This window comes from Numida meleagris, chromosome 14 (assembly GCF_002078875.1).
Source record: "Numida meleagris isolate 19003 breed g44 Domestic line chromosome 14, NumMel1.0, whole genome shotgun sequence".
Taxonomy (NCBI): Eukaryota; Metazoa; Chordata; class Aves; order Galliformes; family Numididae; genus Numida; species Numida meleagris.
Genome location: NC_034422.1, coordinates 6,383,998 through 6,406,765, shown reverse-complemented (window position 1 = coordinate 6,406,765; position 22,768 = coordinate 6,383,998). Strand labels below are relative to the sequence as shown.

General features: G+C 48.8%; 2 protein-coding genes across 16 annotated transcripts in view; one reads left to right on the top strand and one right to left on the bottom strand.

The window, feature by feature from the left end:
- Positions 1 to 11,972, top strand: part of ATXN2 (ataxin 2) — a 50,166-nt gene extending 38,194 nt beyond the window's left edge. For 11 of the 13 annotated variants that reach the window (XM_021413432.1, XM_021413431.1, XM_021413428.1 and 8 more), the window contains 3 exons: positions 5,736 to 5,881; positions 6,725 to 6,952; positions 10,351 to 11,972. In XM_021413432.1, coding sequence (XP_021269107.1) covers positions 5,736 to 5,881; positions 6,725 to 6,952; positions 10,351 to 10,554 — 578 coding nt within the window. In that variant the 3' untranslated portion in view covers positions 10,555 to 11,972. The remainder of the gene's footprint in view (positions 1 to 5,735; positions 5,882 to 6,724; positions 6,953 to 10,350) is intronic. The other 2 variants (XM_021413422.1, XM_021413421.1) reach the window with 1 other exon arrangement.
- The window catches only part of SH2B3 (SH2B adaptor protein 3), a 19,558-nt gene continuing 9,250 nt past the window's right edge, over positions 12,461 to 22,768 (bottom strand). For all 3 annotated transcript variants that reach the window (XM_021413433.1, XM_021413434.1, XM_021413435.1), the window contains exons 3-8: positions 17,233 to 17,334; positions 16,937 to 17,028; positions 16,763 to 16,854; positions 16,328 to 16,542; positions 15,857 to 16,028; positions 12,461 to 15,527 (exon numbers count right to left, since the gene is read on the bottom strand). In XM_021413433.1, coding sequence (XP_021269108.1) covers positions 15,283 to 15,527; positions 15,857 to 16,028; positions 16,328 to 16,542; positions 16,763 to 16,854; positions 16,937 to 17,028; positions 17,233 to 17,334 — 918 coding nt within the window. In that variant the 3' untranslated portion in view covers positions 12,461 to 15,282. The remainder of the gene's footprint in view (positions 15,528 to 15,856; positions 16,029 to 16,327; positions 16,543 to 16,762; positions 16,855 to 16,936; positions 17,029 to 17,232; positions 17,335 to 22,768) is intronic.

The window sequence follows — 22,768 nt, the reverse complement described above, 5'->3', positions numbered from 1 at the left end:
GAAAAACTTAACTTTTGTGTTTAAAAGCAAAACAGAAACTTGTGTAAAACCAGACCTTGGTTTTATACAGATGCATTTCTTGTTTTTTGTGCTGTCATTCCTGTCCCCATTCTCCCTTCCTCTTTCCCCTTCTGCATATGTTTTACTGGTCTGGTATTGTCTCTAACTTTATCTGGTTTCTGTCTCAGCAGTAGAGTAAATTCTATTACCCTGATAGTACAATGGTGGATATAATGTAAGCTTCAAAGGATTCTCCAGGGACTAAGTGAACCAGTCACCAAAGGTGTCTTGGAACTGTTAAGAATGACAGTGAAACAATCGAACAAACAGGGGGGGTGATTTTGGTTTAATGTAATTACATTTTAACCTTCTTGTTACAGTGGATTGTGATAGATCGTGAATTGATGTAAGGTTTATTTTTGTGTTAATACTAAATTAAGAAGACCTCAGTATCACAGTGTAGAAGGAAGGCTTACCTGAGACTCGTGTTGTTTCATCTCCGCTCAGTTGTAAAACTAAATATCAAACCCTAATACCAACTAAGTAAATGCAAATATCTGCATGATTCTACAGTCTTTAAAAAAAAAAAAAAAAAAAGACACTGACCTTTCCAGAAGACGGGAAGCATGCACGCGGCAAGAGGCTAATTTACCTTTCTATTTCCCAAATTCAGCATGTCCCAAAATACCATACAGCAAGGAGACAGGCCCTTCTTTCTACTTTGCCAGTGAGTTGGGTTTTTTGTACTAATTTTGATTGTACAGAAAAGCACTATCTAAAGACCAGATGTTAAACGAATGGGACGTGTTGAGGGGAACAGATTTCCTTGCACCAAACCAGTATGTAGAAAATGCAGGGAAGTTCCTTTCAGCAGAAGAGCTGTTGAACAGATTTAAAATATCCCAGGAAAGTGGTTTTTGTTAAATTGAGTTGGTTTGTTTTGTCTGAGAAACATGTTTTAACTTCAGTACCCACTCTCTTCATCTGCAACCAGAAATGAGGGCCACATGTGGACAGCTTTTCCTTAGGTGAACTTCCCTGTTCCCTTTCTTCCATGGCCCAACTGGGATGTAAGGCTATGTGAGTTAATGAACTTCCTTAAAAGGAGGAGAGCCTCATCTCTTTAGAGGGCTGGAGCTCGAGCTCAGAGCCCCTGGGAGGAATTTACTCAAGCTGCAGCCAGGGTGAGGATGCTGATTGCAGTTGCTGTGCTGTCCCTGCAGGCCTTGTTATAAGCAAGCAGTGAGTAAGAGAGCCCCTGAGATCTAACAGGCAATGCTTTGGGGATCATCACAGAGCCCTAGGAAAGCTGTTTGGGGTGGTCAGGCTGGATGGGGTGGGCTGGAGCTGTTGGCTGAGACATGGGGAAGGGGACTGCAGCTTCAGGGCATTGTCAGACTTGCTCCTGTACTGCACTGAGTCTCCCTTGTGTGGCCAGCTGCAGCTTATGCCAGGCACTCTTCTTTTTATTTTTATTTTTCTTAGTTAACCTGATGCAAGAAAAATGTGAGAAATACCACTTTTCCCCAAAAATCTCTTCTGGAGCAGCCATCCTGGGTGTCCCTTGTACTGAACTGGTTTTATGTGAGCTAGCCTTGTGGGATGCTGACCTCTGCTGTTTCATGCATATTGATTTGGTGCACGGAAATAATTTTAAGAAGCTTGTTCCTTTAGTGGATAATCTTTTAAGGAAGTCCACTGTGCCTGTGTAAAATGACTTCTGTAAATGTTGATATTCTGAAAGAAACATTGCTATTGCTTTGCTTCCTACCATTCAGGTCTTTTAAATGTAGTTATCCTCACCATCTTACTGGATCTGGCAATAGTTTTGAAGTTTGTTCACTGGTCAGTTCTTGAAAATAGGCTTCAGGGCATCTTTGGATGATGGCCACCATTGGCAGCATTGAGATTCCTACCAGGGAAATAAGAAATTACACAATGTGGATTCTGCACCTGGGAGTTCTGCTTGATTTCTGCTGTTCTGACCTCTCGATTTCAGCTCCTTTGCTGGGTTTGGTAGCTGGCTTTTTGTCGTGAGTTGCACTCCTGTAGAGCTGAGTTCAGTAATTAAATGCATCTGATATTTGCGCTCTCCTCGGTGCTGCCCGACTTACCTTCACTGTGTGTATCTCCAGGTTAGTTCAGTTACAAATCTCCTGCTGGGAAACAGTCAAAAAGACGCAGCAGGTTTTCTCAAGGATCATTTCTTGGGGAGAGGAGTGTAGGGCATGAAGGTGAGAAGCGGTGTGTTTGTGCTAGAAGAAGCCAGACAGCAAGGGGCTCTGCGGAGCTGTTTTGTCCTTGCCTGGTGCTTTCTTGGTTACTGGATGGCCGACTGAAAAACCTACGAAGTGCTGACATAGGAAAATGTTGGATAATCTGTGATTTTAAAAAAAAAAAAAATTATTTTTCGCCCTCCTGTCTTGTCTGGTTTGTAGTGAGCTGTTTTGATGAACGGGCAAAAATTAGTTAAAAAGTTGTTGAATTTGCTTCAGTTGTGGCTCTGTAGGTGAATTTCTAGAGGCCATTTTGCAAGACTTCTTCCAGAGGCTCGCTAAGTTGCTCCAGAGATTTCAGTTCTTTGTCATAAACTGTTAATTGCAGCAGCAACACATGGAAACCCTTTTACACTCCTAGAGCTGAAGTTTGACCTCTGTTTTGAGCTAATGTGGATCAGTGCACCTATTTTAGACTTGCTGCCAGTCTTCCTGAACCACTTTTAATTTGTGTTCAGGATTTAGATAAGTGTGCAAGTATCTTTTTTTAAATGCACTTCCAATTTTAATATTACTATTAAAACATAATTTGCAGCAGCATCTCTGCTCAATTTAACTGAACTTATAGAGGTTAGTAGAGTAATTTGTAAAGATGAAACAGGGGAGAGGAGAAGCCGGGGAAATGAGAACTCTACAATTCAGATAACAGAATTTTTGTTCTGCAGAGCTATTGATAAGAGATCATTAGAGCGTTCTGGAATCTGATGGTATGACAGTTCCCCACCCTTCCTTATTTTTGGGGCACAATCCTTCAGTTTAGCTGCTTTCCTGAGAGTGAAATTTCTTCCTTGTGAAGTTTGATCGTGTAATGTATCCGCTTCAGAATGACTCTGTTTGTTATTGTCTGGGCTGCAGGGAAATGAAGGATGAATTGCACTAATGGTTTCAAGGGAGTACCACGTTATTCTGGGGCTCTTCACAGGCTGTGTGGCAGGATGTGGGAAGCCTTGAATATCTTATGACTTGGCATTAATTTTCGTGTACATTCAAAAACCTCTTGAATGGAGCAGAAGGTAACTTACAGGAAGACATGCCAGCTCTGCGGCCACGGTGGTGGAATGAGAGCTGGGGAAGGCAATCCTCTGGTAGCCTGCCCTTTGGCAACAAGGGGATCCCACTGTGAGTTTATTACTTTGACAGAGATAATAACATCTGGCCTTCTTCAAAGTGTTGTATAATAACGAGGTTGAGAAAATTTTCCCGCTGTAGGAAACTACATTTGTTACTGTAAAAATGTTTCCTGTTGTTCATTTTTGTGCAGTATTTGTAAGGAGGAGTGATATTTGAAAGCTCTCCAAACCTGAAAGTGGTGGGGATGCTGCTGCAAAATAAATTTTAGTAGTGATATGAAAAACGGTGACTTCTCTTGCTTTTGATGCTTTTGGAAGCGTAACTAAGTGCTCTGTGTGGCAGAAGATAGGTGGTTTTTGCTACATGTGTCATGCGTGAGTACACTTCAGTGCAAGAATTCAGGGTTACAAGTGCATATGGAGTTCATCTGCACTAATAGCCTGAAACTGTGGTGCACATCACTGTGAGACCGCTTGCTCAGGGAAGATTTAGTAGAGCTTTCAGGACAGCAGGGTGGGATGAAGTGAAATGTGGTGAGCAATTACTTTATAAAGGAGAGGCCTTCATAATGGCCTGCACCGGGACGAAACGATTCCATTAGACAAAAAGACTCTGTATGCATATATTCTGTTAAGTCTGAGGTTTTTTTAGGAGTAGTGTTTGCAGCTTTATAGCAAAACACGCAGGAAAAGGAGTGTTTGCACAGGGTAATTGTGTGTCAAGCTCAGCGTGGTTGCTGTCTGAGACGTGCTGTTGTTCCATAGTGTTGTGCTTTCAGATGCAGCTCCGTTTTTGTGTTGTTTTCTCCTCCCATCTTGTCTTTTGTCCTTTCTATATATTCAAGTAGTTCTCTGTGTTCATTAGCATAGAGCCCAGCACAGTGAAACTCCTTAGAAGCTGCAGCAAGCGGTTGCCTGCAGAAATGAGGCTGTGTATTTCCCTAGCAGGGGGAGGTGGTTGCAACACAACAGCTGCACTTGGAGTTACTCCTTGTGCTCTGCTTTCCGGGTATGTTTACTGAGGCAAGAAAATGCTACCACAACGCTCTACCTTGCAAAAAAATAAACAACAAATAAACAAAACCACTTCAAATTCTCATGCAATACAAAACCCCTGAAGGAAGCTGTAACCCAGCAGTGAGCAGTGCGATGAACTTTGGTCAGAAAGACAGAATGGTACCAGAACAAAGGAGGAGCAGCTGAAGGGAGCAGATTCAGGAGAAGGTTCTTGTTTGCTTTTGATTGTTTCTCTTCCAGCACCATTGTCAGTAAAGCGAGCCGCAGTCTTGACAAGCTGTAAAACTGGAAAGAGGAGTGCACGTTGTCACATGCAGAAGTGTAGCTGCAAGCTGTGGACAGATTGTGGCACAAAATGTAAAAGCAACGGAGGGGATAGGCAACGCAGTTTCATTTTTTAGGGTCTTAATTTCCGGTTGCACACTTTGTGTTTATAGGAAGTCTTGCCGTTATTATGGCTTTTCATGATTTCTTAGATTCCCTCAGATTAAACAAATAAAAAGGGGAGGAGGGGAGGGCAAGTTAGCGTGGCCCTTTTTGAAGTAGAACTGGGCAGGCCTCCTTGGAAAGGGTTTTGTTGATATTAGTTTGCTGTTGGAGACTGGTATGGCTGTAGCAACAGATGTGGTTTCACTTGTGTGAGTTTCATATTGCTGTGTTTTTTTTTCCCTTTTTTGGAGTTTCTTACCTTATTTGCTACTGTTTCAAGGAATTGAGAATTTCATGGTAGTGTTGAAAAGCTCACGTAATGGTGGTGATCCAGAAAACTCTGTAATTGGCCTCGAGGGGAAGGAGAGGTACATTATTGTAGTGCAAGACATGGCTTCTGCAAAAACTCCTCAGCTCTGATGTGTATACCGTGTGTCCCTATAGCTCTTAAGCATACATACACTGTATATGCTTTACATGGACTGTACTGTGAGCAATTTCCAGAAGAGTAGCATGGTGAGGTTAGCCAGGTATAAGGCCAAATAATTTTTTGGATGGTGGAAATAAAAATGGCTTGTAACAGCTTTTTTTAAAGAATATTTCAGGAAAAACTAAATTGCATAGATAAATTCGGTTTCTCAAACCAGACTATTTGGCAAAACAAAGATGAAATACTGCTTTTCTTATATGTAGTATCTGTTGCATTGTCAAACTAGGGAAGATGTACTGTCTAATTATGGTTATTTATAGACTTCTCTGCAAAATCTACACGAACGCAAGGTAAGATACTCAGCTATTTGCAAGATAAATGTTTTTTTTTAGAAGGGGGAGGGAATATTTTTACAGTAAGATAGAGATGTAATGAAATCTTCAAGTGCAGATGGTGACTTGATGAGATGCGTATTCCGTGTCTGTTGTTAAATATTTTTCTTTTTCATCCTAGTTTCCACTGGCTCACTTGCTCAGCAGTATGCCCACCCTAATGCTACCCTGCATCCGCACCCTCCGCATCCTCAGCCTTCGGCTACGCCAACTGGCCAGCAGCAAAGCCAACATGCTGGAAGCCACCCTGCTCCTAGCCCCGTGCAGGTAACATCTTAAGGGAGTGAATGTCTTTAAATTGTCTTTAAAACACTCTACTGGAAGGAATTGCATCGACCTATTGATTCCTTGAGAGGAAGAATGGTGGGGGAAGTTGCCCAAACCACCTGTGTCTGATAAATCTCATGCAGGAACTGTCCAGGCTTCTGTGTTTTCTAGAAGTGAAGATGTATTATCTCATTCTTCTCTATTTGTTGCGGCCAAATGTGGTAGGCTCATGGCATAATTTGTAGAACAAGCAAGAAGGAAATCTTAGGGCAATCCCTTTTCCTTAGTAAGTGCCAACATGAGTAACCATTCATTTCTCTGTCTCCACAAGGGATGAGGTGTGGCTCATTTCCATGTTGTGATTAAAGAAGGCTCATAATTTTGTTGCAGCTTAATGTGAGTGGAGTTAGAGTTGGAAATATCAGATGAACACTGAGAAGGATTTTTCTCCAAGGCAGGCAGCTAAAAGCAAAATAGTACTTGCAGTGATGCTGCACCCTATAGCTACCTACTGGTGGTGACTTTGGGCTGCTCTAATTGCAGCTGGGAAGTACATCCAACCCTGAGGCTGCAGGGTCTCTTTGTGTTTGCCTGGCAGCGTAGGTTCTGGTCCAGGCTCCTCTATATTTGACTGTAGTGCAAGAGGAAGATGAGCCAGGTGCAATTGCAGTGAGTTTTCTGGTGACCACAGGTATGGGGATCCTTAGATTTGTGACTTAGAAGATTGACAATGGGGAGCAGTTTTGCAAACCTTTCTTATTCTGGAAAGTAGTATAAATGTCTCATTTCTAGACCATAACCTAACTCTCACTGATGTACTGTCTTTTTTTTTTTTTTTTGCAGCATCATCAGCACCAGGCTGCTCAGGCACTCCACCTGGCAAACCCACAACAGCAGTCGGCAATTTACCACGCAGGTCTAGCTCCAACCCCACCTTCCATGACGCCAGGCTCCAATACGCAGTCTCCACAAAATAGTTTTCCTACAGCACAACAAACAGTCTTCACCATTCATCCCTCCCATGTTCAACCTGCATATACCAATCCGCCACACATGGCCCATGTCCCCCAGGTAAACACAGTTTAACAACCTTCAAGACTAAATGTCTTAATGCCACAAAGATAGGACAGTCGGGCCTGCTGAAGTGATTTCCATTCTGTCACCTCTCAGCACAAACTACCTGTTGTGTTACTTAGGTTTCTGTTTGTACATTGCCTTTCTTTTAGAATTTTACAAGATATTTGGACCTCAGCTTCCAATACCCAGTGCATCTACAACTGTAGCTTAATAAAGACATCTTAAGCTGGCACTGCTACTGAAAGAAATTGAGCTCTCTTCCCAGTTCCCGATTCCCATTCTTGTCCTGCCCCCTGTTCTGCTCACAGAACTGTTTGGCCATGCAGCAAACCAGACTGGGGACTTGATTCAACTGAAGTGTGCCTCCCCTCCCCGTTTTAGGCTCTTTCTCAGTCAAATCAGTTCACTACTCGGGTTCACTGCATGATCACAGGAAGAGCTGGCATAGAGAAAGGTTGGAGACGAGAGCTGGGTGGAAGAAAGCTGAATTGCTGCTTTTGGTGGCAGTTGTAGGCTTTGTGTCGTAGCCAAATTTGTACAAGTACACTCAGTAAAGGATAATGCAAATGGTTACTGGGCAGTAGCAAGGCTGCACTGCAGTGGGAGATTGATGAGATTTAGTTCAGATGATTTGCAAGACAATCCTTGCTGAAAGAGAAAACTGTGCGTGTGTGTGTGTCTGGTTCTAAGTGAACTGCGTGTGCAGGAGATCCCTGATGATTGTTGGGCAGTTTAATGGCAGTCTTTGCTACGGGATCAGAAACCCACTTCTCTTAACTGGTCTCTTGTGGTCAACTCACTGAAAAAAGGATTTGGGGAAGGGAAGCACATGACTGATTAATCAAGAGCTCTGCGTAAAGCAGTGTTGCAAAGATTTTCAGATGTTTACTAAATCTCATGGATTTAGTAAGCTTTGTCAAGGAGCAGAAAATTAATCAGTAATTTGCCTGCGCAACTGCTTCTTCAGATCAAGTTCTTGGTGCTTGGCTTACTCCTTCTCATACAGGTTAACAAAAGTTGGGATGTCATGACCTAACTGCAGGTAGGGAGGTTAGTCAATTAGGACCCTGGGCCCATACTGAATTCTGGTAAAATCTCCCTGGGACAGCCAGTTAAGCAAATTAATCAATAGTTATTTAAGAATTGTTTCACTGATGTTGAGTTTATAGCTTTTTAATTCTGTTAGGCTTTTAATTTTTCTTTTTGCATTGCGGGAGGATAAAGAGAGGACGCCCAAATGTGAATACTGCTATTGTGGCACCTCGCCACGTCCTCCCAGGCTCTGGTTTCTGCCAGAAACAGATACTTGGCTTACGTGAGCTATTGCTCTGCTCTGGCATAGTGGCACTAGTGTGAATGCCTAGGTGTAAGAGCTTCTTGAGATGCCACGGGCAGCCCTTTAGAAGGGTCTTGTTGGAAGCTCGTGGGTGAGTGGCACGCTCAGTGCCAGGCCTTGAAATGTGAAACACGTTTGTTTCAAAGGCAACTTAAAGATAAGACCGTACAGGAGTTGTGCTGTACACATCGTGGCCAGACCTGTGCCTGCGCTGCAGGATGTGGCCATTGTCTTCCTTTTGTGTGCCAAGCACTTCATAAGCAAACCTTGCTAAAGCAAATCAGATGCAAGTTTTAGCCAGAACTGACTGCTTAGTCAGGATTTTTAGCAACTGCAGGCAAAGCCTGCTTTACCCTTGATTTTCAACATATGCAGTCTTTTCTGCTGTAATTTTATAGGGTGAAAATTACGATCCGTAATCCAAGATATTTATACCAGACTAAACTGACTTTGAAATGAAGTAGTTCCCTCAAAAAAAAAAAAAATCTCTAATGAAGGAATAACTACAGCTCTGTAAGAAGTTTTAAATGTGTGTAATTATTCCATTGTGGGGAAACTAATCACTGGATTTAATAGTTTCTCAGCAGTGTGATTTCCAACTGCTGAACACCATTGTGAAATATGTAGTAGGAGTTTCAGTTAGGCAAACACAGGGGATCAGTTGAATTTCCCTTTAGGTTCTCAGATGAATCGAGCTGTTAGACATATCTCACTTGAGAAGCAGTACTTGAAAATTCATTACAATGTACTGTCAGCTTCCAATTTGCAAAGCATTTGAGCCACAGTGAAATTTTTTATCCGGTGTGTGTCTGTATTGAATCCAGCTGCTATATGAATAGCTGCTTTATAGTTACGGCTGCTGTAATAGCATGTTTGTCAAAGTGAAAATGGTGCCCATCCTGAAAGGTGTTTTTGTTTCACAGCCTTATCTTCTAAGCCCTTTTTAGAGCAAGAGTGAGATTTGAATTGAAGTTCCTGCCTTTAAAGGCTTCTTGAGTGCTATTAATACAGTGCAAGTCTGATAAAGAGTTGGAGGAATGTCTGTGATGAGTCAAATAACCCTTTTGTCTTTAAGAAATAAAATTGTAGCCACTACCTGCTATCTGTCTTTACTGGCCTGTGAAAGTCGTGAGGCTGCGATTACTGCTCCGTAGCGCCCTGTCAGTGGGATCTGGTAGAAGGACAAAGCAAACCTTAGATGCAAATAATTCTTTTTTTTCCAAGACAAACTGACTGAAAGCTCTAGGAATTCCTTAATGTGTTGTGCTTTTAAGAAACCAGTGTTTACTCGTTTTTCAAAACAATTGACAATCTCTAGAGTCATGAACCACTCTGAGCAAAAGAAGTCAACCGACAAGTTACTGAACTGGTTTGCCAGAAGGTGATCAGCCATAATGAAGATTAATCTCCTTTTTTCTGCTGAGACTTAATTATGATTGCTTAGATTACACGAGGACCTTAACTGTGATGAGCTTAACTGGAAACAGAACAAAGCTGACCTAACAGCATCAAGGGATGAAATCACTCATCTTAGAATGATTGCACAGATGAAAGATAGTGTGGGCACAGGTCACTCGAGAGAGCGTTCCTAGGGCAGGGAGCCATGAAAGAATGTGGAGCTGTGTAATGAGAAGGGAGCAAGGGATGCCAGAGCTCCAGCGCCTGTGAGGTTCCTATCTGCACCCAGAGCGTTCTCTGCATAGGAAGTGCTTTGATCTTGGTTACTAACAATAATGTTTTGAAGATTTGTTGCTGAGGTGTAAAAAAGATATATATCCCTCTGTTTAACGCTAGCAGTCTCTCCCAGTGTGCACTGTCCAAATTATTGCTAAAATTGAGAATGTGACTCGGAGCCAGCAGTAAGGATTTGAGCCTTTTTTTTTTTTTTTAAGTTGTTATTTTAGTTGTTATTATTTTTTTAATCCCTTTGTAGCTAATCTAGTTAAAATGGAGTAAATCTCTGGATTTACTGGTAGAGCTGGAGAAAACTTGCTAGTCATGTGGCCAGGAGAGATGCCTCCTTGTGACCATTATACTAAAGAGCTCTTTGTTTCAGGCTCATGTACAGTCAGGAATGGTTCCTTCTCACCCAACTGCCCATGCTCCAATGATGCTAATGACGACACAGCCACCTGGTGGTCCCCAAGCCGCCATCGCTCAAAGTGCACTACAGCCCATTCCAGTCTCGACAACAACACATTTCCCCTATATGACGCACCCTTCAGGTGAGGAGTGTGTGCCCGGGAGACCTGCACCGTAACTGAGCCAGGTCACAGTAGCGAGGAGAACTGTTACGAACCAGATTTGGGGAAAAGAACAAAAAAATAAAACAAACAAAAAGAAAGAATTGGAAGATGTCCTTTTAGATGGCAGGCTGCTGAAGGCAAACTGTTTGTGCGTTTAGCATTTGTACTTTGCCAGCCCAGATGCAAGCCTAGCTCAGCATGCCAGATTTAGCTAATGTAGCAAAGACCTTGTTTCTGTGTAGCTGAAGTGCAGAACTGGATAACTGTGCAGTCACTGACACGGTGGGGCTGTGTTCTTCCAGGTATTGCCATGGTTTTGCTGCGGGGAATGGACTGTCTGCGTAGCCTGCTCATAATGATCTGGGGGGTTGTTAAATTTAAAGCGGTCGGTCCCAAGGACAGGAGTGACAATGTTGCTTGGGGGTAGTGCTGTTAGACTTCTACTGACTGAAGTAAAGTGACAATTGAAGTCTGTTCTTTAATTCAGAGTAATATTCTGCAGCTTTACTTTTGGGGAAAAGTAGGTGCTATATGACTTCTTTCCGCTTTAAAGTTACTTAGGTGTCTTTATCATTATTTGATACCAAACAGCCTCTGATGTTATGTCTTGGGGAATGTGTGAGCAGAACAAGCTGCTTTGTGAGGGATTAGGGAGGAGAAAAACATCCAAAGGACATCTTGATATGCAGGGTATTGTTTTGTTCTTTAAAAAGAAAAGAAAAAAAATTTAAAAAAAAGAAAAAGAAAGAAAAAGAAAAAGTTGAGCTCAGTAGTTGTCCTGTGACCACTTTACTAGCAAACTGTTGTGTGGCTTGCCAATCTATTATTTACATTTGAACTTTTTTTTTACAGTACAAGCCCACCACCAACAGCAGTTGTAAGGCTCATCTGGAATAACTGAAAGGCTGGATACCTTTTGTAGGCCAAATACCCTCCTTCTACTGCTTCTGCCAACTGGAAGCACAGAAAACTAGAATTTCATTTTATTTTGTTTAAAAAAAAAAAATTGATTTCTTGTAACATCCACTAGGAATGCTAACAGTTCATCTTGCAGTGGGAGAGATTCGGACTGAGTAGAGGCATTTAGGAACTTGTGGGCTATTCCATAATTCCATGCACTGTATCTGAGTCCTGCAAGTGCCCCAACTCTGCTTGCTGAAAACTGGAAGTTATTTATTTTTTAATGACCCTTCAAAGTTATGAACTCATCAGCTAGCAAAAGAAGTAACAAGAGTGATTCTTGCTGCTATTATCACTAAAAATCAAGACTTGGAGATCCCTTTTACTTCTAACTAAACTTGAAACAGGTTCAGTAAAAAAAAAAAAATTCTAATCGTCAAACTGATGAATTATTATTTATAAATCACGTTTGATGAGATGATCACTATCGTGAGACAGTGATGTAACTTTTAAGTTAAGAAAACTTTTACTTTGTAGATAATATAAAATAAAAACTAAAAAAAAAATTAAAAAATAAAAAAAGTTTTAAAAACTGACCTACGTATTGTTTGTGTTTTGCTTTACCAGTATCTCTCTTTAATGTCTTCTCCAGCTTCAGACCTATGGAACCCGTCAGGTGTATGTGACTTGCAGGGCCACTGCAGATACAAGTCGAAGGGTTCAGAGCAGAAGTTTGAGTGCAGGTTTTAAAGAATTTCCTATGTTCGGGTCCATTCCCTAACGCCTCAGCCTCGCGCTGCTCTGGTTGCTGTACGGAGGATGTCACAAATACATGAAGTGAATGTAAGTAAATGCAGGTGGGCAGCAGGGGGCATGCGACCATCAAAAGCCATGATGGAGGCTTGCTCCTGCTGGCAGGGAGCTTCCATTTCTGAGGGAGGGTTTGTGTCTTGGAGCAGCTCTTGGTCTGCTCAGATAGCAGCACTGTAGAGAATGAGGTGAAATACTAAAAGTGAGAAATGAGTTCTAAAAACAGTTTATTAAGAGCAGGTTTTTCTTTTTATATTATGGTAAAATTGCATTATTCAAGAATAAGTTACTTGTACAGTACATACAGAAACAATATATAGAAAACCTACTATACAAGAAGAGCTCTTCTGTGCAGGTGAAAAGTAGAACTTCCAAATCACTGAACTCATCCAACAGAACCTGTTGGCTTTAGTCACCCTAGAGGCTGGGTGGGAAGGCATACAGTGGCTGCCCCGCTGCTGGTGCAGGCTGTGCCCTGGTGGGAGCAAGCCAGCTCACCTTGAAGTTTGGAATACTGTGCTCAGACACTTGGAGGCTTTATATGCTTGGTCGTGTGACAGCAGTGTTGTGTGGTCCGGAGGTGAAGGAACAAAAAGCTCCTGCCTGGCCCCTTCCCAGCGCGCTGGTGCTGCTCCAGCTCGTGGAGATTCCCTCTGCTTTGGCTTTGCCTGGACTTAGAGCTCTTCCCCACGGCTTTGCCATGGGATAGTTGTGCTGCAGCAACCAGTTGGTGGTGGTGTCAGTGTTGGGAACCTGCCCAGGGTGCAGTGTGGCAGGGAGGGATGAGATAACTGAAAATGTTAATTATTGCTTTGTGTCATAGGCATCGTCAGAACCAGGTCTCTGCAGTCCTAGCTGGAGAGCAAAGGCACTGCCCCTTCCCTTAGCATCCTTATTGCCAAAAGCAGTGTCCTGAGAGCGCCTTTCCTACCTCTGTAACTGAGTACCTTCAGCACTGCGTTAACTTTGCAGGGAGGCATGGCCTGATGAAGTCAATGTGTGTTTTTCTAACCATGCCCAATGGTTCCCCTTTGAACTACACCAAATCCCTTGCAATAGAAGGCTGGGTAAGGAACACTCTGTGTGTGTGGCTGCAGTCCCTTTTCCCATCCCTCTGCTGCCAATGCTCTGTTGTTGGGAAGTTGGAGTGAGACCCTCTTGTCCTTTGGGGAAAAACTCATTCAGATGTGGCTGCCTGGGGCTGCAGCATGTGCAGGTGTTCCATGGGCTTGCAGAGCTTTGCTGAGCAGCTTCTCCCCAAGCACAACAATCTGGGACCATGTACCAAGGAGGCATTGCCCTTAAGAACCTCAGATTCAGGCAGCCTTGTCCCTGATGTGCTGCTTTTCGGTGCATGGGGACCATGCTGCTGCCTGCAGCCTTACTGCAGCTCTGGGAAGGAAGAGAGCACAGGGGCTGCTTTGTTCCCCTGCAGCCTTCCTGTGTTTGGCAGCCCAGGAGGTGACAATGCGCAGCATCATTTTCTCTGAAATGCTCCAGACTGAGGTCTGGCTGCTATGGGGCAGGCACTGGGGGTGTCTGAAACAGGAGTTGGGCAAAAAGGGCTTTGCGTGCTCCCAATGCGTAAAACGGAGGATGAGAGCAGAGCAGGAGATGGGAGGCACAAAACTCCATATGGGTTCTCAAGGGGATGTAGCTACTTGGTGCTCTCTGCTTATGCGTGGTGGTCACTTATTACAGCAGAGCTGTGCAGTTGGCCATGGTTGTTCAGAGTCAATGGTGCACATAGTGCATTCTCAGCCCCTTGCAAAAGCTTTGAGGCTTTGTATTGTTGGCTTTCAAATGAAATTCTAAATTAATGCTTTGACAGCTCTAATTTTAATGGGGGTGGTACAGAGATTCTCTGTAATGTGTAAAGTTTGAGAGTTATGTTGCATTAGGAACCCTCGGGATCGAGCTGTTGGTGTCCCTGTGCATTGCAGGGGAGTGGGACCAGATGGCATTTGGAGGTCCCTTCCAACTCAACCCATTCTATGATCCTGTCAGTGGGAGCTGAGCATTGCCAGTGTGCCCTGAACATGGCAACAGCCCCAGCTCCCTCCTTTCTTCTGACAGTGGCAGATGCTCTCTCCAGGCACCAGCAGGTAAATGGGGCCCCATGCTTGGGGGGCTTCACACACGTGAAGGCAGGGAGGTTAAAGTGCTGCTGTATCGGTATTACAGCTGCAAACACTGAACCCTTCTCCTCCCTCCTAAGGCACGTTGGCTGTGTGGGCTCGGAGGGGCTCTGTGCTCCTTCTGCCCATTACTGCATAGCGTGGAACACCAGCATCCCCTTACACATTTTGTGGGGGGAGGAAAAAAAGAGAGCTGAGCACGGTGCACAGCTGCATGGCCAACGTACAAAACCATGGGGAAACTGAGTTTTGTGCTGGAAATGCCCCCATTGGTGGGGGATGCTTTGCTGTCAGTAGCTAGCTCTCGGCAGTGGCACTGTTAGGGATGGAGCTGTTAGTGTTCACGTCTCGGTTAGCATCGCTGTGCGGGCAGCGCTGCTGCAGGATTGGCTGCAACAGGCAAGTTGGGAAAAAGAGGTGTGAGAAAATCCAGTTTTTGCCTTGTCTGTAGAGATGGAACAAATCCTCCGGTGAGCAGTAGCATGGCACGGCCCCATCCCGGCTCGCGGGCAGCGCTTGGCCAAGAATTGTGAATCCATTTTTTTTCTTTTTCATTCATTTCCTCCAGTGGTGCGGATGCGCCACGCACCCTCAGCTCCTCCAGGAAGGGGCAGGAGGGCACACGGCGGTGAGGTGCCCCCATGATGGTTGTGTAAACAGTAACGAGAAAGCTTTGATAATACCAAAAAAATATAAAATTTTTTTTTAAAAGAGGCCCTTTAACAGGCCCAGGAAAGGGAGCACACCCGTACTGGAGTGAACAATGACCCCCTTCCTTACAAAAATAAAAAATAACAATCCCTAACCAGAAGGAAGAAAATACATTCTTTTTTCCTCTGTGCCACCCGGAGGGGTCTCCGGGACTTCTCCACCAAAAGTGCATCCCTGTGCCCATCACAGTGGTGTGTATTGGTTGTCCACGGCGCGCACGCGGCCCCGGCCTGGGGCTTCCACTTCGTAGTCCGAATCGCGGGGCCGGGCGCCATGGGGTGCCCCGCTGGGGTGTGAGCCCTGTGCCAGCTCAGCCGCCGGTGGCACCAGGTGGAAGATGGGCTCTGGAGGGGACTCGGAGGGGGTCAGGCTGAATTCCGGGCTCCAGAAGGGCAGCGGGACGGGGAGCACAGGGCTGGTGCCGGGAGCTGCGGGCAGAGGGAGAGAGCAGATGCTCAAGGGGGTTCTGTCCCAGTGCCCTGCGGTTGGCACTGGAGCGCATCCCGCAGTGATGAGGGGCGGCTTCTGCTTGCCCAAATGGGACAGCCAGGAGCTCAGGGATCACCTTTTGGGATGCTGCCCCAATGCTTCTGCTTCCCCCAAAGGAGCTCAGCTGCACCCCCTGCCCCAGCGACTATCCCTTAAGGCCAGGACCCTCCCTTTGAGCAAAAACCTTCCCTTCGGGCCAGGACCCTCATCCCTGTTCCCCAGGATGCCCAAACTCCAGAATGTCCATCCCAGGACTGCTGTTACCTACCCGGTGGCTGGGGCAGGACGACAACGTAGCTGGAGAGCCGGACATCGCAGGTGGTCCCACACTCCAGCGGGATGGGATAGCGGTGGAAGTGGTGCAGCATCTCCGTGATGGAAGAGAAACGCAGGTGCTGGACACGGCACTGGCCCCGCTCCGTCAGAGACAGCCGCAGGTGCTGCGGGGAGAAGCATGGACCTGTTACCCTTCAACCAGCTCCCTTGGTGGAGGAGATGATGGGGGACATGGGGATATTTGGGATGGATGGGGGAACAAACAGCCTTAGCACCATGTGCTGCATCTCCAGCCCTGTTCACTGCAGGGTTTTTCCCTCTCTGAGAATTGGGGATGGGGACACTAGCCTACTGCAAGCACTGGGACAAGGACAGCATCAGCTGGGGTGGGGATGAGGCTCTCACAGGGGTGACGTTTTCCACCCAACCCAACCCAACCTATCCCGTCCCATCCCACCTGTACCTTTGCTCTGCCCTGGAAGTTGAAGGTGAGCACATACTCGCCGCGGCGCGTCTCGCTCTGCCGCACCAGGAAGACGCCGTGGCCCTCCAGCCCCCCCAGCTGCACCAGCTGCGCTGCCTTCACGCGGGAGATGGGCCCATGGAACCAGGGGCAGGAGGACAGGAATTGCTCCATCTTCGGCCCCGCTGCCTCCGCCGGCCCCCCTGGCATTGCCCCTGCCCGGACACAGGGACACCAGCAAAGGTGAGTGCCCCAGGGAAGTGGGGACCCTGCCCAGCCCCACTCATCACCCTCATCCCTTCCCCTGTATCTCTGTTCTCCTTGCACCACTTGGGGCTGGATTAACTTCAGCCAGTCCCAGCGAGGTATGGGAACCCTCCTGGGGACGGTGTCCTCGACACCTCTGCCTTGTTCTCGTTGTCCCCAGGTGCTCACCTTGGTTTGGGGAGTCGGAGCTGGTGGCAGGGCTGGTGGCTGTGGGATCAGGGTGCCGGCCTGCCAGGAGCTCAGGGTCACCCGTATCCGACCTGCAAGGATGGGAGAAGCTGGGATGAGTGCTGGGCACAGCATGGGGGGACATGCGGACTCGGGGGCTTGGTGAATGCTTACCCCCTCCACATGCACTGCCGGATCTCAGCCATCCAGGAACTGAGTTGCTGCTCATCCCCCGCCTCAAACAGCACATCAGTGGCATTGGTGACCTGAGGACACCACAGAGGGTCATTAGATGCATCCCCATCCCACCCTTGCCCACATTTAGGGACTGGTCAGAGCACAGCACCCCCACCCTACAGGCTGCATCCCCCCAGCATAAACCACCCTCCGAAGAGGAAGTGAAATTTGGCACAGGAACGTTGGGCAGCCACGTGCATCCCAAAAAGGCTGTGAAAGGCCTTGGGCCGTACCTTGAGGACAAAGGTGTGCAGGTTGTCGGGCATCTCGAGGCGCGTGCACCTCCGCAGCTCCTGGATGGCCGAGCAGGCAGCACGCAGCTTTGGCTTGGAGCCCTGCAGAGAGCAAGCAGCATGGCTCAGCGGGGTCATAGGGTGAGGAAATAGCCCTCTCTGCAGAGAAACAGTCTTCTGGCAAGGAAATACCCCACGTGGCAAGGACACATCCTGCATGGATGCTGCCTTGAAGTTGGCACGAGCTGTGCCGGGTAACGCACCCCAAGAAGGAACCCATCTCCGTGATGCCGTGAAGCAGAGGAAAGGAGGAAGGAGACATTTCCCAGCATGTGCCAGGGAAATCCTGCACACTAAGAACGAAATCGGAGCCTGGCTGGTGAGAACGCATTCATGGGACCCCCCCCAGGCCCTGCCCTGGTGCACCCGTGGTGCCGTGCTGAGAGCTGCCCACTGCTGCCTGCCCGATTCCACTCTGACCCAGGCACATGACAAAATGCTGAGCACGCACTTCCAACAACTCTAATAATACCCTGCCGGCAGCTTTCAGTTCCTCTGCTGCCGAGCTGCTGGGGGCTGCGGTATGGGGCACCCGCTCCGGGTTCTGGCAGTGCCTGGATGCCGCCAGCCCCGTGTCAGTGCGTGCCGGGCACGCTGCCATGGGACCCATCCCTGTGAGCAATGCTGAGCTGCCTCGGGGCTGCACACTGCCGTGCAGGGACAGGGAGGTGGCTTTGCTCTGCGCTCACTGCTGCAAAGCCATTCCCATCAATGCACGCCATCTCCTTCCAGTGCTGGAAATCTTGCTGCGTTCATTGTGCTTTTTGCCCCCCCCCCCTTCCACCTTCCTCCCTCTCTCGGTCTCACTCTCAACCAAGGACTCGGTGTACTCTGGGGCCGGAAGCGCAGCATGAGAGGGAGCAGCCCTTATCAGCTCCGCGCTGCGCCGAAAGAAAGTTCTTAGAAGTCGGCTGCGGCTCTGCGTCCTGCCAAGAGCCACCGCAATCAGTGTTGGAGCCGCACCACGTCCCCATGGCTTTGTCCCTGCAGGGACAGCAGCGGCTGCGGTGCAGTGCCCGGCACGAGGAGGGGACGCTGCGGTGCCCATCCCATGGGGCTGGCACGTCCCCAAGCTCACGGTGCCAACGTGGTGCGGGCGTTATCGGCGCACGTGGCCTGGCCGCCACGCTGCTTGCGCTTCCCTGGAAGGGGAATTCCAGGAAAAGGAATTTCGGCGAAGCCCCGCGCTCGTCTCTGCACGCAGAGCGCGAGGGAGAAGGAAATGATGCTGCCAAGAGATACGGTGCCGCAGCACCATGCTGGCTTCGGAGAAGTGCCTACCGCAGGCACCGCGCCGCACCTGACCGCAAGATGCCCCATGTGATGGCGGCCCTACCGAGAAGTGCCTTTCTCGGTAACCAGAAGTGCACACTCAACACTCTGCGCGCTCACGGGCTCTGTATGGGCAGAGAAGTGCCACAGCCTCATGGAGCCCAGGGAGCTCCCATCTCAATGGGAGCACAGAATGTCATCACGGAGTCACTAAGGAAGGGATGGAATGGGATCATAGAACAGAATCATTAAGGATGGCATGGGATGGGACTGTAGAACAGCATCATAGAATCAGAAAGAATGGGATGGGATGGGATGGGATGGGATGGGATGGGATGGGATGGGATGGGATGGGATTAGCACTGCAGATGCTGCTGTTCTCACTCTGATGAATTCACCCCACTGCTCCCCAGGGGATCTGGAGGGCAGAATGGGAATCTCAGCACCTACATCTGAGCACCACACAATGTCCTGGGGTGCCAGCTCCATGAGGATGGGGGAACCATGCTAGCTCTCAGCACCGTTAAAATGAGTGCTTGAGAGCAATGGCCTGCCACCTGTGGTCTGCCAAACCCTGACCATTTTCTAGAGCTTAAAAATACTGTGTGAATCAGGATGGGTTGCACCTTGAGCCCCACCACTGTGCTGGGGACATTGTGTAAAGTGGCAGGGGGTGACAGCTTTGGTGTGGCAATGACAACAGTGGCACAGCAGTGATGGCAGTAGCATGGTCATGTAGTTAACAGTGGCAAAGCAGTGATGGCAGTGACATAGTGATGGCATGGCAACAACAGCAGTGTCATAGTGATGATGGCAGTGGCACGGTGACGATGGCATGGCAATGATAGTGGTGGCACAGCAATGATGGCAGTGGCACTGTGACGTCAAGGTGGTGGTGGTGGCATGGCGCTGATGACAATGGCACAGCAATGATGGTGGTGGCACGGTGATGACACAGCAATGACAGCAGTGGCACAGCTCCAGCAGCAGGGCAAAGGCCATGCAGAGCTAAAGCAAATCCTTCGAGCGCAGCCCCACCACATGCTGGGGATTTCCCTGTGCTGGCTCTTTCGCTTCCACCTTGAGCCATGCCACGGTGCATGGGTGAGATCTGTCCCTTCTGGTAAGCCATGGCTCAGCTGTTCCATTACACAAGGGACAAACCTCAGCCAGGGGCAGAGTGGCACAGCTCAGCCCTGCTGGGGTTCCCGCAGAGCTGAGAAGGGACAGACAGATGGAGCGACAGACGGAGCACTGAGATTTGCAGCAGAGCGGGTGCTGCGTTATACCAGCCCCAAACCACATCCTGCACCCGCGGCCCCGGGGGAGTTTTCTGAAGTTTCCCAGGGGGACGGTGGCACGCAGCCATGGGAGGGTGAGGTCCCCATTGATCCCACGCAGAGCAGCGATGTGGGGATGTGCTGGTGGGCTCAGGGCATTCGTCACACTCATTCCTGTGGGTCTGCACCACAGGTAATCCCAGCACACGTCTTGGGAGCGGGCACCATGGCTTATCCCACCACCCATCCTTTGGTTCCAAGGCACTGACAACCCCAGCGCTGGCCCCAGTGCCCTATGGGGTTGGCAGTGCAGCCGATCCCAGTGCTCATCCTTGGCTGACCCCAGTGCTCATCCTTGGCTGATCCCAATGCTCATCCTTGGCCACTCGCACCACAGTGGGTCTTGAGGGCACCAGTCTCATCTGGGCAGCCCCATGATGGCTCTGGGGGATTTCTGAGCTTTTCCATCCATCCTTGCCCTTTCCCGGCAGCCTTTCTCCCACTGACCGCAGCTTCTCCCTGCCTCTGCCTGGCTCTGAGCCACAGCCCCTCCTCTCTTCCTTTAATTCTTCTCCTGCAGCCTCTTCCTCCCCTGCCCCATTTCCTCCTCCACACTCAGGGCAGGGATTTCCCACACAGGCACCGCTTCCCTCGCCCTGTTGTGGTGCTTGTCCCACTCTCTGTGTTTCTCTGGCACCCGTGGCTGGGAGAGCCATGTGGCACGTGGGGGCTGTTCACTCCGAACCTGACTGACAGCAGCACCAAGCACCTTCATGGCATCCCTGCTCTGGGCATGGGCTCCAGATATAGAGGCTTACGTGCCTGCTGGACAGAGAAATGCGAGTGCTGCTGTGGTGGTGAAAACTCAAGACCCCCATCATCACCTCCTGCTTGACATCACCCCCCAAAAGCCCTTTCCAATCCCACTGCCCACCCCAAATCCCCCATTCGGACAACACCAGAGGGGAAAACAGATCTCTGAGACAGAAACCCCAAAGCCTGAGGTGGGGACAGAGCTGTCCCTGAGGGGAGCAGGTTGGGCGGCTACAAGGGGCCCCGTTGTGCTGGCCCATGAGCGCAACCGCAGGGCACAAAGCACCTTCTGTTCCTGTCTCTGGTGGCTCTGCACTGGTGCAAAGCACTCTGGGGGAGCACAGCCCCCAGCTCCCAGAGCAGCTATTTCAAATGGAAGAACAACTGGGGTGCTGGGGTGCCCCCCAAAAAGGCATGGGTGCTGCTCAGCCCCATGAGGAGGGATGGAGGGGGCTGGAAACCCACGTGCTCTCGGGGCTGACTGCCCCTCTTTGTGCATTGATAAAAAAGCCCATAAATAAGGCAGAGGCTGCTTCGCAGGCAGGGCATGAACGAGGAAACGTCCCTCTGAAAGCCCCGTGCACTGCACGCGCCAGCGCAGCTGAATGTCTCCCATTCAGCCCCAGCACCACAGCTCGGGGGGAATCGGGGATGGGAGCGAGGTGGGACACACTCAGCTTCAGCCAAACGCGATGCACTGCGTTGGCCAAATCCACAGCCATGGTAGCACTGCTGGACCCCAACCCGGGAATGCTGGGCTCCCCACAGCCCTCACAGCCAAGCGCATCCCTTCCACCAACCATGAGAAACGGGGACGCGGAGCAGCCGCCCTCTGACCCAGCCCCATGCACCCCGAGCAAAGCAGCGTTTTGGAAAAACGGAGCTATAAACAGGAGAGCTTTACACAGCCGGCGCTTGCCAGCCGCTTGGAGTTTTATTTTCAGCCAAACTTGCTTCCAGCGTGGGCTGCTTTAATAATTTCCTGGCATAAATAAAAGAGCCCGGAAAGTAAACAAGGTGGGGAGGGAGGGGGTGGGAGCCACGGGGGCTGAGTCACCCCAAGGGCTGTGGAACCCTGTGCCCGTAGGGGTGCTCGCTCCTCATTCACTCCTATGGGCGAGGAGCAGGAGCAGAGACGGGTTTGGCATCACGTGGGACGAGAACATCAAGAACGGAAAACACAATTCAACTCCAGGCACGGTTCAGTCCCACAGCAGGTTGACCTGTCCCTGGCTGCTGAGTGCTGCTCAGTGGTTAGCATCACTGCCACCAAAACGCTGTCTCCATGATGCTGGAGCAACGGGGACCAGCGTGGAGCAGAGTGTCCCCTCTCAGCCCCAGAGCTCCTCCAGCCCTGTGCAGCTCTCATAAATATTTACCTTTGAAAGGAGCAGCGCTCAGCCCCGACACAACCACATCCTGAACCATTAAAAAAAATAAAGTTAAAAAAAATAGTAAAAAAGAAAAAGGAGCTACAATCACCTAAATGCACTGCAGAGCACCTTACATCAGCGGGTGCCACACGTGCAGGACCCCCAGGTTGCGCACAGGGGAAAGGCAATGGGGTTGGGGCACTTTCTCAGTCCCTTTTCTTGGGATTCTCCAGTTTCCCCCCTTGTTTTGCTCACTCCTTCGCACGCACGTGGCCCTTTCCTACCCAGCAGCATTACAGCATCCTGCAGGGCAGATGGCCCCATCCCCACGGGCAGAGAGACCACAGCAATAGGGCAAAACCACCGCAAATCCTCAAGAACTGGGTCAGAAAGAAGGGAACCCTCCGCTCTTCCCTCCAAGCGAACCCAGAAAGCCCCAGGGCTGGGAAGGGGCAGCTTGGCCCTTCCCATGCGAACCAATCGAGCCCTGGCAGGCTCCATCCCAGCAACACGGTTTCCAAAATAAGAAACTCTGCTCTTCAGCAATTAACGCCGGCGCTGTGGTTACGCTGCTAAAAGTGGGTTTGCTTATTTATTTTTTTATTTCCCTCCCTCCCCCCCCTTGCATGACCAAGGATGGAAAAAAGTTGCGGTTCATAAATGACAAATAAGCTTTTGTCTCATCGCCCCTCCCCGCCGCGCGCCCTCACTCTGAAATACGAGGAAAAAAAAAAAAAA